Genomic DNA, 14,941 nt, shown 5'->3' on the forward strand with positions numbered 1-14,941 from the left:
TGACCCATGATCTTGAACCTTAGGTAGCGCTGATGATCCCTGAGAATAGGAATATGCAAGTAGGCCTCGGTGAGATCCAAGGAAGCTAGAAATTCTCCTCGATGAACAGCTGCTAGCACTGACCGAAGAGTTTCCATGCGAAAACGGGGAACCCGAAGAGACCTGTTTACCATCTTGAGGTCCAGGATGGGGCGAAAAGTACCCTCCTTCTTTGGAACCACAAAATAGATGGAGTAATGCCCCCGACCCAAATCGGAGGGAGGGACCGGTAATATCGCTTCCAGTGCGGAAAGTCGTTCGAGAGTGGAAGCGACAGCTTCTTGCTTGTAGCGGGATCCGCAAGGAGAGAAAAGGAACCTGTCTCTGGGAGGATGGACAAAATCCAATGCGTAGCCGTGCTTTAGAATATCCAGGACCCACTGGTCCAACGTAATTTGGACCCACTCGCTATAAAAGAGAGCGATCCGACCCCCCAGCCGGGGAACCGGGTCGTGGGTCCGTCTGGCATCATTGGTTTGTCTTGATGGAGGACGAATTAGAGGGCGCCGTCCCTACTGGGACGGCGCCCTCAAAAGGGCCGGTTCCAGGAACCTGAACGAGAGGACGGGTTCCGAGGAGCTTGTTGACGAGTGTTTCGTGTCCTCCGCTGATTCCTGTATCGATACCTAGAGGTAGAGGAAGAAAACCTCGAGGAACGTGGACAGTCTTCTGGAAGCTTATGTACTGAGTTTTCATTCAGGGATTTAATGATCTGGTCCAGATCTTCCCCAAAGAGAAACTTGCCCTTGAAGGGAAGGGATCCTAGGCGAGTTTTAGAGGATGCGTTCGCCGACCAGTTTCGTAGCCAGAGAAGGCGTCGAGCTGACACTGCCGCTACCATAGAGCGGGCAAGAACTCTAAGAAGATCATAAAAAGCATCCGCTCCGTAAGCCATCACGGACTCCAGCCGGTCCACCTGTAGGGCCTCAGCTTCTGGTAAGTCCTGTGAGGTGAGCAGCTGCTGTACCCAGCGCAGACCTGCTCTCTGTGCCAGCGCACTGCAAATCGAAGCACGCATACTTAGTGCAGAAACCTCAAAAATCCTCTTGAGGAAGACTTCCAACTTTCTATCCTGAGTGTCCTTTAGAGCCGTACCTCCTGTGACCGGTATAGTGGTGTGCTTGGTCACCGCCGATACTGCCGAATCCACGGCAGGGACCTTAAGAATGTCCAGAAAATACTGTGGGTGTGGGTAGAGCTTGTCCATCGCTCTACTAACTCTGAGGGTCGCCTCAGGAGTATCCCACTCCCGGGAAATGAGTTGTAGAAAGGAAGGATGAGTGGGAAAAGCCTTGGCCAGAGGCCGTAGGCCCGCTAGAAGAGGATCTCCCTTTCTGACGTTTGGCTGTGTGCCAACCGGTTCCGGGGGGGGGTCGATGTCCATTTCCGTCAATATATGAGGAATCAGGTCCTCTAATTCCTCTGATTGAAAAATACGTAGAATCCTGGGATCATCTCCCTCCACCTGGGGAATCAAGGTGGAGTCCTCTCCCGCCGGGTCTCCCAAAGGGTCCCCCCCCGGACACCCAGCCGGAGCTTGAGGTGTTCCTAAAGGATCCTTGGAGGGACCAGAACTATCACCCGACAGATGAGAATTCCCTTGAGAGGGGGGCCCCCCTTGCAGTGTTGATAAACGGATCAATTTCGGAGGAGGAGGAACCGGAATATCCATAGAAGCATCCCTGCACTGAAGGAAGGCTTTGTGCATCAAAACAACAAACTCTGGTGAAAAAGTAGAGAAGCTTCCGGGAGGGGCCGAGGCTTCTCCCTCCCGGTGCCCAGAATCTCCCATGGTCAGCTGTATCTTCGGAGGGGGTGCAGTAATAGTCGGGGAGTCCTCCTCTGACAGCCCCGCTTCGGAGTCTGTCATCAAAATGGCCGCCGTTCCCGCGCTCAGTGGGAACGGGGCTTGCCGTTTTCTAGAATCGTGGTCAAAAGCTCCTTCGGTGTCCCCCTCAGCAGGGCAAGTTTCCCCGTTGGGGAGACAGCCCGAGCAACGCCCCTCCCTGGCGATTTTAATCCCCTGCCGGCCGCAGGCAACACAAGCCGCTGGACGCGGCATTGGTGAACGATGAGGGAACAGGGGGAGGGGCGGCCAAGCGCGGTAAACTCTCCCTCGCGCTAAAGTAGAGCTCTGAAAGAGCAAAAACCCCCCCTGCCGACCCGAAGGACCGCCGGGGTATGGACCTTCCCGGTAGCCGGCGACCCCGGGGAATGTACTTCGCGGGGCCGCGGGTCAGCCTCGTTAGCGTTGTGGGGGAGGGAGGGGGAAGGTGGGGGAGAGGCTGGACCACCAGCGTGCACCCTCAGTCGAAACTTCGACGAAAAACGCTGAGGTAACCTGAAATTTAATTAAAAAAGAAACACTTACCCCAGCCGAACACAAACGGGAAAGAGAGAAGTAAAGAGAGAGAGAGAGGCCTGTCAGCAAGCCCCGGTGAGGTAACAAACCGTCACTCCATCCTTGAGTTCTGTCAATAAATTTTTTTTTTTCTTCTCCCAAATAAAGAAATTAGTGTCAATATATATATATATATATATTTTTTTTTTTTATACTTGATCCCCTAAAAGAAAAATGAGAGAAAGTCAATAACTAAGGTAAAGTTGTGGGGAACACAGGTTCCCCCACCCGCATCTGCTGGAGTCAGAGAGATACTGGGGATGATGACGAGGGTGATGAGGTAATATAGCACCTCCCCTCAGAAATCTGTTCTGACTCCATCTGCTGGACAGGGGACTTAACCCATCGTCTGGAATGATCCTGGTATGTACAGGGAACTACCCGTTCTAGACCTCTCATAATTTTAAACATCTCTATCATATCCCCCCTCAGCCGTCTCTTCTCCAAGCTGAAAAGTCCTAACCTCTTTAGTCTTTCCTCATAGGGGAGCTGTTCCATTCCCTTATCATTTTGGTAGCCCTTCTCTGTACCTTCTCCATCGCAATTATATCTTTTTTGAGATGCGGCGACCAGAATTGTACACAGTATTGCCATGCTGGGTCAGACCAAGGGTCCATCAAGTCCAGCATCCTGCTTCCAACAGAGGCCAAACCAGGCCACAAGAACTTGGCAAGTACATAAAAACTATCAAAACCGTATATTGGGGGCAATGAAATCGGTGCTAGTTTTTTTAGCATGCACAACAAAAGCAAGAGCCTCCACGGGATATAATAAAGGGCCCGTATGAAAATGAGATGCACGTAGAAAAACCACGCAAAAGTGAAACCTGCATGAAAATGTGCAGTCAAGGCCCTGTGTAATAAACCATGCAGAAACCCACGCTGAAACATGCATTCATGTGGTGGCCCGCAAGTGATTCTTGGGGCAAAATCCTTCCCTTTTTATAAAACAGTGAAGAATTTAGTGGTCCGGAAGTGGAACTGAAGGTGGGATGAGCAATGTCTAACCCCCTTCATGTTCCGTCTCCAACCGTGTTGCGGCTGTACCATCCGATACCGGCTGGCACCGGAATGCAGCAGAGATTTCTACAGCCGACCCATAAAAATGTTCCAAACATCCGGAAAAAGTGAAGGTAATCCAGGATTATCCCAGAGTAAACCTGTCTTGAGACACACGCTTTAACTTAACTTCGGCCCTGACCCAGGCACTAAAACAACCATGTTCAAAAAACCCCACACTAACCGATGTGCAGCTCCCTGCGTAGCCCATGTATAGTTAATTGTCTCATTTGCATGCACGCATGCTAAACCAGCCGGATGCTTTAAAGCAGGTTTATGCGCACATTTTTCCCATGCTGAATGCTTTCTTACAAACCCGCGTAAGGCTAGCACGGGAAAAATACGTGCAAAACCCACGCAAGTACACACAAAAGCCCATGGCAGCTTTAGCTCTGCTTATTACATTGGCTCCATTGGATGCTACTATCCCATGTGAGTATCCAGAATTAAAAGTCATGAGGTAATCATTATATTCTCTGGAAGTCACAGAGAGACATAATATTGTGGCTTTCTTTTAAATCCACGGACTCAGTAACACTCCTGCTATGATACTCATAACAAACGCAAATGAATTTGAAAGGACGCTCAAGTTATTACCCAATCTAATCTTAGTAAAATCTTTGCCAGTTCGAAAACAAAATTAACAGCATGAAAAAAAAAAAAGCGATTGTCACTCTCAATAAATTTACTCACATGATTGACAGCCCAGCATTTCCAATATTTCATAATTTATTTTTGGGTTCATGCTTATTTCTTTTGCACTAATTAAGCAAATGCAGCACAGTAATATTCTGCCAGATGTTTTTGTTCAGAATCTGTAAAAAGACCCTTCTTATAATCTCTCTGTCAAGCTCTGGCTCACACAGCATATATAAAAGCAGGTGTTGGTTCATCCTAATTTGTTCTCCAGACAGTTGCTAACTGCTAACTACTGTATAAGGAATAAATCATTTATCAATACCCATACGACAAGTCTGAGGCTGCTAAACGGGAAGTTAATAAACAGATGCCTACCTAATAAAGCTTGAAACAAGCTGCTCTTAAAGATCCCCATCACTTTTTTGATGGCTTTTTTCAGTTGCTGATCTTCTGGTCTCCTTAATTTGATGCAGTATTCTTCCAGCAGCATCAGAGCTCGCTCAGTATCTACAACAAAAAGCACCACAAATCTGTTTTCAAAACACAATTTATAAAATACTAGCATAAATCTCTGCATTGATGTGCGTAAATGCTGCACCGTGGAAAGGTTTGAAAATTAGGCTGCCGGAGCACATGTCTATTATTCTACATAGAATGTACTCTTAGATTTTATGAATGAGTCAGGAATTCCTAGGATGAAATCTCACCTTTACTACTCACAGCTGTATTCAAAAGGGACTTTTCCTGGATCATCCCTGGAGTCCTTTTTAAAACTTAGCACTAGACCTGCTGCCCTCCGGTCTTCACACACAGAGCCAAATTTTAGTGATAGATTAGAAATAATCGGAAGTTGGTTTGCAATTTCATATTTGTGTTCGTTCAGAACTCTGGGATGAATACAATCTGCTCCTAGTGATTTGCTGCTATTAAGTTTGTCGCTTTGTTCTAATACATTTTGAGGTTGATATTCAAAAGCCATTACCCAATCTAATCTTAGTAAAATCTTTGCCAGTTCAAAAAGAAAATGAACAGCATGAAAAATTTAAAAAAAAAAAAAGTGATCATCACGGTCAATAAATTTACTCACATGACTGACAGACCAGCATTTCCACTATTGCTTTATTAGTGCAAAAGAAATAAACATGAACCAAAAAATAACATGAAATAGTGGAAATGCTGGTCTGTCATTCTAGCCAATTTAGCCAGATAAATTGCGGGCAATCCGGGGGATGTAACTGGGAAGAGCTGGCTAAGTCTGGTCGGGTCAAAGAGCAGCCCTAAAGTTAGCCAGCTATAGTTAGCCGGCTAACTACTGAAGATAGCTGGCTTTATTCAATACCCATACGACAAGTCTGAGGCTGCTAAATGGGAAGTTAATAAACAGATGCCTACCTAATAAAGCTTGAAACAAGCTGCTCTTAAAGATCCCCATCACTTTTTTGATGGCTTTTTTCAGTTGCTGATCTTCTGGTCTCCTTAATTTGATGCAGTATTCTTCCAGCAGCATCAGAGCTCACTCAGTATCTACAACAAAAAGTGTGGCTGCACTATTGAATATGCCTCCAAAATTAGCCGGATAAGTGAATCCGTCTAACTTTGCTATCTAGACTGTGTCTGAATATAGACCTCCCTATTTTTTTTTTATTGTATTTATATTCCGCCTTCAGCACTTCAAAGCAATTTACATTCAGGTACTATAGGTATTTCCCTACACCCTGAATGATCACGTTCAAAGAATGGCTCCGGTATATCACCTCTCACCACATCTGAGACATCCTCTCACCACAAAATGTGATTCCAAGCTTTCCCATAAGAGCCCTGCAAAGCAAGGATTCAAAGTTCTGTTCCTTGGGGTCTGATTTACAAGACAGACAAAATATTCTACTCTTTAGCATCAGCTGGGTACTTATGACCCAGATTGGCCATTGTTGGAGCAGAATGCTGGGCTTGCACCCTTTTCTGACTCAGCATGGCATATTTGATGTTCTTATCTATGCAAATTAACTTTAAGATTAAATTATGCAAATATATCTGTAAATATTCATTATGGCTATACTGAAAACCAGAGATGTCTTCCCTCAGGAGCCAGCATTGGCCACATCTAGTGGAGAGGATATTCACTTTCGATTCTCCTGTCTCTATGCTGCTACCTAGGAATAGGTGATCACCATAGACAACCAAGCTTCTTTCCTTCTAATGTATACTGAATTCTGACCCTCTCAACAGAACCAGATTGCTTATACATAAAAGCCGTCATACTGTGTCACTTTGTTGTTATCTATGGCCGGATCCAGGTGGTGAACACCCATAGGCAATGAGGGTAGGGGCTGTTCCCTCTTCCCCCCCCCCCCCCCCCCCCCGATCACACCGCCCAAATCCTGTCCTCTCAGGGCGTTGCCCCCACCACTTCACCTGGTGATGCAGCAACAGCACTCGAGATTTTAAAAATTCCAGCAAGGGGCCTCTTGCAGCCCTGCAGCACTTCACCCCTGACATGGGTTTCCAAACTAACAAGAAGCCCATGTGGGAGGTGGGAGTGTGGTATGCTAGGGCTGCAGAAGGCCTTGCGCTTAATTATTTTAATCATCTCCAGTTGTTGCTGCTGCTGCTGCCTTGGAGCCAGCAATGCGTCATGGCAACAGGCCCAGATGAAGGCAGGGCAGCGGCGGCAGTGCTCCAGCACTATGAAAATTTGGTGCCAGAGGAAGTTGCCTATATTACATATGCCTAAATCTAGGCTTGTTGCATTCCAATTTCAGACTTCATGCTTTGGTAACAAGATCCATTTCTTTCAGCAAGAATAAATCATATATCCCTCAGAAAAGATGGGGAAAATGCAGACCATATCACGACACTTTATGCATATGAAATACGTACTAGAGACCTGCAAAAATGCATTCATGATAATGTGTCCTGACAACCCAGATTTCATTCAGAAACTGGCACATTTGGTATTCTGTAATGATCTGGTAATGGAAAATTAACCTTGGTTAAATCCCTAATGAGGCACGCCTTGCTGATCATTCCCTGAAATATGTGCCATCACTCTGATAAAAGTCAGCAGTTTGAATGCAGCATAAACAGCTAAGGAGTGACTGAAGAAAAAAGATGAGAACAAACAAATCTGCAATAGTGTTTTTGAACAACAACAAATATGATAAAAAAAATTTTAAAAATTCAAGACCTGCAATAGTTGCAGTTCAAAAGAAAAGGAGGTGTAGGAATAACTGAAGGGAAAATGTACACATAAGATAGGGAAGTTTATAATTTCAGGGCATGGGGACTAGCCCAGTGGGTCATTGGCAGTGCTACACCTGGGCTTGGAGTCTGCAAAGGCAACGTTCTCAGCCCCCAAAGGAAGGGAACGCCAATCATCGTGCAACGGCACCACCTGAGCACCAGTAATTGCAATGTTCCAGTAGGAGTCCTTGTGCATGGCCCCCGCTTGAAGGATTGCCATTATAAGGACTAGGCTAAGTGATCTGGGAGGGAATATTTAAAAAAAAAAAAGAAAATACAAGGAAAACATCTCTGGGAAGTTGTGAATGAAGCCTCATGGCACCAGAGCCCCAGTTACGACTGAGCTGGAAGTCCAAAGGAGGCTGAGAAAACTGCAGCAGGGCCCCCAAAGAACCTACTTTGTGGAAAATAATCAGAACTGCTTGTGTTTGTGCGAACCTCATGGGTACTTTTTACCTCAGGGTTTAACCAATAATCAATGCAAAAGTACGCTCTGAGGTAGATCTTCAAAACATACGCGCGCGCGAACAAAAGTACACCAGATTTTATAAGATACGCGCGTAGCTGCGCGTATCTTATAAAATCCGGGGTCGGTGCACGCAAGGCTGTGCAAAATCGGCAGCCTGCGTGCGCCGAGCCGCGCAGCCTGCCTCCGTTCCCTCCGAGGCCGCTCCGAAATCGGAGCGGCCTCGGAGGGAACTTTCCTTCCGCATCCCCCCACCTTCCCCTCCTTTCCCCTATCTACCCCACCCCCCAGCCCTACCTAAATCCCCCCCCTACCTTTGTTGGGCAAGTTACGCCTGCTTGAAGCAGGCGTAACTTGCGCGCGCTGCCCCGGCATCCCCCGGCACAGGCCGCAGTGCCGGGGGACTTGGGACCGCCCTCCTGGCCCGCCCCCGAACCGTCACCATGCCCCCGGACCCTCCCCGGACTGCCCCCTGCCCCCAGACACGCCCCCTTGGGCACACCCCCTCCTGCCCCTTTTACGAAGCCCCGGAACTTACGTGCGTCCCGGGGCTTTGCGCGCGCCGGCGGCCTATGCAAAATAGGCGCGCCGGCGTGCGAGTGCCCTGCGCGCGTAAATCCTCCCGGATTTACGCGCGCAGGGGTTTTAAAATCTACCCCATAGGTTTTTGCTTTGATTATCACCCTCGGATAAATAACCTACAGAGAGCGCACCTGCTTTCTCTGCAGGTCATTTTTTTCCTTTAGAAACCATGCAGATTGATTTGAATAATCAAAGCAGCACACCTAGTTCCTCTCTCCGCTCCCAGGAACGTCTTTAGAATCGGCAAATAAAAGCATAGATGTTTTTGATCAATGCACATACTTTTGCCCACAGACAGATTAGGCAATATTCAAAGCCCCTACTTTCATGGGTAAAAACATATGACATGGGTAAACACATAAATCATGGGTAAAAGACATGAGGGCTTTGAATTTTGCACTCTTTGATTCCATGAAACCAAAATCTAGTCTTGCAAAAGTAACCTTATACAGTATCAGCTTAGTACTCAAAATTGTGGAGGAAGGTCAATTCACCCAATTTGAGACTGGAAAGGAGATCATAAGAACATAAGACTTGCCATACTGGGTCAGACCAAGATCCATTGAGCCCAGTATCCTGTTTCCAACAGTGGCCAATCCAGGTCACAAGTACCTGGTAGGATCCCAAGGGGTAGACAGATTCCAAAGCATTCAACCCAAGAATAAGCAATGGATTTCTGCAACTCTACCTTAATAATGGAATTTTCCTCCAGGAACTTGCCCAAACCTTTTTTAAATGCAGCCTCACTAATAGCTCTCACCACATCCTCTGGCAATGAAATCCAGAGCTTAATTATACATTGAGTAAAAAATTATATTTGCTTATTAGATTTAAATGTATTACCTAGTAACTTTATTGTGTGTCCCCTGGTCTTTATATTTTTCAAAAGAGTAAACAATTGATTAACATTTACTCGTTCCATTCAACTCATTGTTTTATAGACCTAATCATATGTCCCCTCAGCCATCTCTTCTCCAAGCTGAAGAGTCCTAACCTCTTTAGCATTTCTTCATAGGGGAATTATTCAATCCCCTTTATATTTTTGGTCATCCTTCTCTGTACCTTTCTAATTCTGCTATTTTTTATTTTGAGATGTGGTGACCAGAACTACACACAAAACTCAAGATGAGGTCGCACCATGAAGTAATACAGAGGCATTATGATATTCTCTAGTTTATTCTCAATTCCTTTCCTAATAATCCCTAGCATTCTATTTGTTTTCTTGACCGCTGCTGCTGCACTCGGAGCAGAAGATTTCAATGTATGTTCAATGATGACACCTAAATCCTTTCCTTGAGTGGTGACTCCTAATGTGGAGCCTTGCATTGTGTAGCCATAATTTGGATTATTCTTCTGTAAGTGCATCACTTTGCCCTTGTCCACATTAAATTTCATTTTCCATTTGCATGCCCAATCTCCCAGTTTTCCAAGATCCCCCTGCAATTTCTCACAATCCTCTTGTGATTTAACAACTTTGAATAATTTTGTGTCATTGGCACATCTGATCACCTCATTTGTTGTTCCCAGTCATTTATAAATATATTAACAAGCAGTGGTCCCAGAACAGATCCCTGGGGCAGTCCACTGTTTACCTTTTTCCTTTGGGATAATTTACCATTGATCTCTACTCTCTGATTTCTATCGTTTAACCAGTTGCCAATCCATAATAGGACACTGCCTCCTATCCCATGACTTTTTAATTTTCTAAGAAGTCTCTCATGAGGGACTTTGTAAAATGCTTTCTGGAAATTCAGATACACTATATCAATTGGCTCACCTTAAGACACATGTTTATTTATTCCCTCAAAAAAATGTAGCAAGTTTATGAGGCAAGACTTCCCTTGGCTAAATCCATGTTGGCTTTGTCCCATTAAACTACGCGCGGGCATAGTTTTTTTAAATCTACCCCTTTAAGAATTCCAGCCGGCTGCACTGAAGTCAGAATGGCTGAAGTGCTCCTCATCTATGGCAGACAGACACCCTACCTAAAGAGTAAGAGACCGTCACCATCCTGCTTTGCTTTGGGAAAAGTTGAAAGCAAGCTGTGAATCCCATTTCTGCTTTGCTGCAGTAGGAAAAAAATGTTGTATTATTTGTGGCCTAAAGCTGCCAAAATAAACTTTGTTTGGGCTGTTCACTGGCATGAATGAGCTGTGCTGTTTCACCCACTTCGCACTGCCACTGTTTGCCAAGTGAGGGCCCAAAGCGTTTTACTAATTCTCTTTCAGCATTTTAAAAACTCTTATTTCTTTGGCTGTTGATATTAATTAAAGATAACAGCATGTCTCTCCTCCCAACAAATAAAACGATGTTGGAAAGAAAATAGCAGCAATTGTAAAAACAGAAGGCAATGTTGCCCAAAATGTGACACAAACACTTTTGCCTTTAAGAGAGGCATGCCAGATTTGAACCGAGAAGCAGGAAATCTTCTGTGGGGTATTTATTCTGTATACATTGTTTTACTATAAATGTATTATTTATATACATATAAATATACATATACAGGATAAATAATACAAACCGGTGTGATCTGTCCGATGAACATCAGTATAGAAAAAACAAACACATAAATAAATATAAATGTATATAAATACAGGCGAGGAGTAGTCACCTAGTAGTCAGAGTAGTGGGTTGCTGTTCATTGTGACCTTGGGCAAGTCACTTTACCCTCCATTGCCTCAGGTACAAACTTACCCTTAGATTCATCAAATATAATAATAACGCATGTGCTAAGAAAAAGGGGCAATTTTATGGAAATTTTAGAATTACCGCACCACACAATGACATACCACTTTGCATCAGTAGTGTGGTAAACTTTTTGCGCCCCGCGATTATTATTATTTCGGAGAGAGAAAGAGAGCCTATCTACAAGGCTCTCACCCTAGCTTGATGGACTCTATAACAGGGTACCATCAAGCTAGGGCGAGATAACATAGTACAAAATTTCAGCTTTGTGAGACTTTCCTCACTCCAAATGAAGTCAAATCTTCACCAAGGTGCACTGTGTTGTTCGTACGTCTCAGTCTGTATGATAAACTGGCCCCTAAGCCCTAAACCACCACCAACACCTCACCTCGAGCAATTAGATGACCCGCCTATTGGCATATAAATAGTTGCATACTGTGACGGCCTCCCCAAAGGCTCTCTCTCTTTCTTTTTAATCTACTCTACTTCACTCTATTCTCCTTCTCCCCTCCCAAGCCCAGAAATGGCCAAAATGCAATTCTTAAAATTTATCACGAATTTCATTATGGCCATTTCAGTCATATCACACAGCTTAACGCCAGGACAAAAGGTGTAGTTATTTACAGCGTTAAAACCATGTGATAGTATGCGTTATTGCTCCTCATTTTCATAATACTCGCCCAAACTCCTCCCTAATCCTGCCCCTTCCCGAAATTTGCATTCACACCGTGCAATACCATTATTATCGCATGCATTAATGGGTTATCGCATGTGTTAATGCCATAATGTATTTTGATGAATGACCCTGTTAGGGTCCAATTTACTAAAGCTTTTCTCCCATTTTGTGTTTATGGGGAAAAATGCTTAGTAAATGAGGGTCTTAGATTGTAAGTCCTCTGGAGATAGGGAAACACCTACAGTACCTGAATGTAATCATAGAAACATAGAAATTATGGCAGAAGAAGACCAAATGGCCCAGCAAGTCTGCCCAGCAAGCTACGCACTTTATCCATTTTTTTTTTCCCTTTTTCTCTCTCCCACCTGTTACTATTGGCTTCCAGTACCCTCCAGCCCTAATTCGCCTCCACCCAATTTAGAGTGCAGCTTTGAATCTGCATCCAAGTGACATCCAGCTCAATTGGGGGTAGCAACCGCTGTAACAAGCAGGCCACCCCCTTGCCCCATACTCTTACCCACCCCTGTTTGTATTTTTTTGTTTATTTTATTTTATTTTTTTTGGAAATAGCAGCCCTCCATCCTTCCGCTCCGTGAAGGTGGAACACCAACTACTGGCCACTGGCATCCCGCTCCATGAATGCCTCTGTGACTACTGCCGCTCCGTGCAGTGTTTGAATGCCTCTGTGGCTACTGCCGCTCCGTGCAGTGTTTGAATGCCGCTGTGGCTACTGCCGCTCCGTGCAGTGTTTGAATGCCTCCACTTTATTCATGCCCTCTAGACTTGATGGATCCACAGTGTTTATCCCACGCCCCTTTGAAGTCGTTCACAGTTTTAGACTTCACCACTTCCTCCGGAAGGGCATTCCAGGCATCCACCACCCTTTCTGTGAAGAAATACTTCCTGACATTGGTTCTTAGTCTTCCTCCCTGGAGCCTCAGCTCGTGATCTCTGGTTCTGCTGATTTTTTTCCGACGGAAAAGGTTTGTCGATGTCTTTGGATCATTAAAGTTTTTCAAGTATCTGAAAGTCTGAATCATATCACCCCTGCTCCTCCTTTCCTCCAGGGAGTACATATTTAGATTCTTCAATCTCTCCTCGTATGTCATCCTATGAAGATCCTCCACCTTCCTGGTCGCCCTTCTCTGTACCGCTTCCATCTTGTCCTTGTCTCTTTGTAGATACGGTCTCCAGAACTGTACAAGGGGATAATCACTTCCCTTTTCTTACTCAATATTCCTCTCTCTATGCATCCCAGCATTCTTCTGGCTTTTGCTATCGCCTTGTCGCATTTTTTCGCAGACTTCAAAATAATCCATTTTGAAGTGCTTGAAAAGTGGAATATAAATCACATAAATAAACAGACAATTAAAATCTAGCCACAGTAAGAGCCTAATACTCCAAATAACACTATATAAGGCTGTAGCATCTACTACAGCAGGGGTGGCCAACTCCTGTTCTCAAGAGCCACAGAGAGATCTGGTTTTCAGTATATCCACAGTGAACATGCATGAGATAGATCTGCATGTAGTGGAGGCAGTGCAAGCACATCTATCTCATTTGTGCATTCCTAGCACCTCCTCAGCATGAGGTACACAGGAGAGGTGGCTGTCAAGCGGGTTGGGAAAACGGTCGCTCAGTCTACAAGCGTTTGTTTTTTCCCACTACTGGTATAGATGCACTCAAGATACATGGCCTGGACCATGTATCTTGTGTGTGTATATTGGGCATCCAGAACATTTTATTTTTCAAAAAATTTTTTTTTTATTAAATCTGCTTTATTTGGTTCCTCCTACTTAATATCACTACGATACTATTAGTAGGAATCACAAAAATCAGGATTTTTCTTTTTTTTTCAATAAGCCTTTGAATGTGGCATACCTTTATACCAGCCCCAGGCTGGCATAACATTTGCCACGCTGCAATGGGCACATTAGCTGCATGGGAAATTGTTTTGCATCAAGGGGATTAGCTAATAGCGCTCATCTACATGGAATTTACATGTGATGAGCGCTATCAGCTACACGGCGATTTGGACGTGCGTTTTGGACGCGCTAATCCCCATATTGCATAGGGGGTTATCGACGCGTGTCCAAAATGCGCGTCCAAACACATGTTAAACTGCACAGTATTGCATCGGCCCCACAGTGTTTAAAGTAGACCCCCCACCTCCACCACCAGAAGCACTGCCTGGCAGGCTCCACTGCCCTGCACAAAAGCAGAAGTGCAATGCTGCAGAGCGAAGAAGCCAAAGCAAGCAATCTGCTAAAGAAGGAGGGAGAAGCCTGGAGCCACCACCCTTAAGGACAAATACTGTCGTGATGGAGGAAGATATGGAGATTTTTTATGGGGGATGTGCGGCTAGAGAGGGGGATGCTGGGCAGAGGATAGGGGCAGAGAGGGGGATGCTGCTGAGTGGGTGGATGGGAGAATCTGCTTAATATTGTTTTACTGTCTTGGCTTCTGGCCACTAAAATAAACTCTATTTACCTGAAAAAATAATGAATCATTTTTTCTACTGATTTTCTACTGTTTTTCTTTTTGTCATAATACATGATAAATTCCCATAGAAAATAAAAATAATAAGAAACTAAAATTGAAGGTCTTTCAGTGTTCTGTATCCTGTACTATGCATTATCTTCTTATGGTAAGGCATAGGGAGAGAGATTTAAAGATCTAAATACGTCTTCTTCATTCTCTCCTCTTCAGATGATCCAGTGCTGCCCCTAAGCATATTTTCCCCTCCCCAACAAGAGGCAACAGAAAGTTGTCTAAGGCACAGCCTTCTTACCTCTGTCTGCTCCACTCACCTCATCCCCTGGTGTCCTTGAAGGACAGGGGGAGCTGGGCCCGATTAGAGAGCAGAGTGGCTTTTCTTTGCTCCCTGCTGTGTGTTTTAGCCTCACCCCCTCCCCTCCTGTTCTCCCCACTGGGAAGGGCTGGAGTAGAAAGTCACCCTCTGCTGAGAAAGATTCAGCTCAGCTGGGAGGCAGCAACTCCAGCTGGCCTGCTGCACCCCAGAAGTTTGCTTCCCTAGGCTCAGGCCTAGTGAACCTATTGGCAAATGCAGGACTGAGCTGATCCCCAATCATCCCTCTCTCCCTTCTCACCTTCTCTCCACAAAATCCAAAGTAGGGTTATGGAGTTCACAAGTC

General features: G+C 45.1%; 1 protein-coding gene across 1 annotated transcript in view; it reads right to left on the reverse strand.

Annotated features, from left to right (window-relative positions):
- DLG2 (discs large MAGUK scaffold protein 2) overlaps positions 1-14,941 on the reverse strand; it is a 2,548,136-nt gene that overhangs the window by 2,496,173 nt on the left and 37,022 nt on the right. Inside the window, exon 2 of the mRNA XM_029602231.1 lies at positions 4,513-4,644. Within this exon, the coding sequence (XP_029458091.1) occupies positions 4,513-4,644 (132 nt within the window). The remainder of the gene's footprint in view (positions 1-4,512; positions 4,645-14,941) is intronic.

The sequence above is a fragment of the Rhinatrema bivittatum genome, chromosome 5, assembly GCF_901001135.1.
Source record: "Rhinatrema bivittatum chromosome 5, aRhiBiv1.1, whole genome shotgun sequence".
NCBI lineage: Eukaryota > Metazoa > Chordata > Amphibia > Gymnophiona > Rhinatrematidae > Rhinatrema > Rhinatrema bivittatum.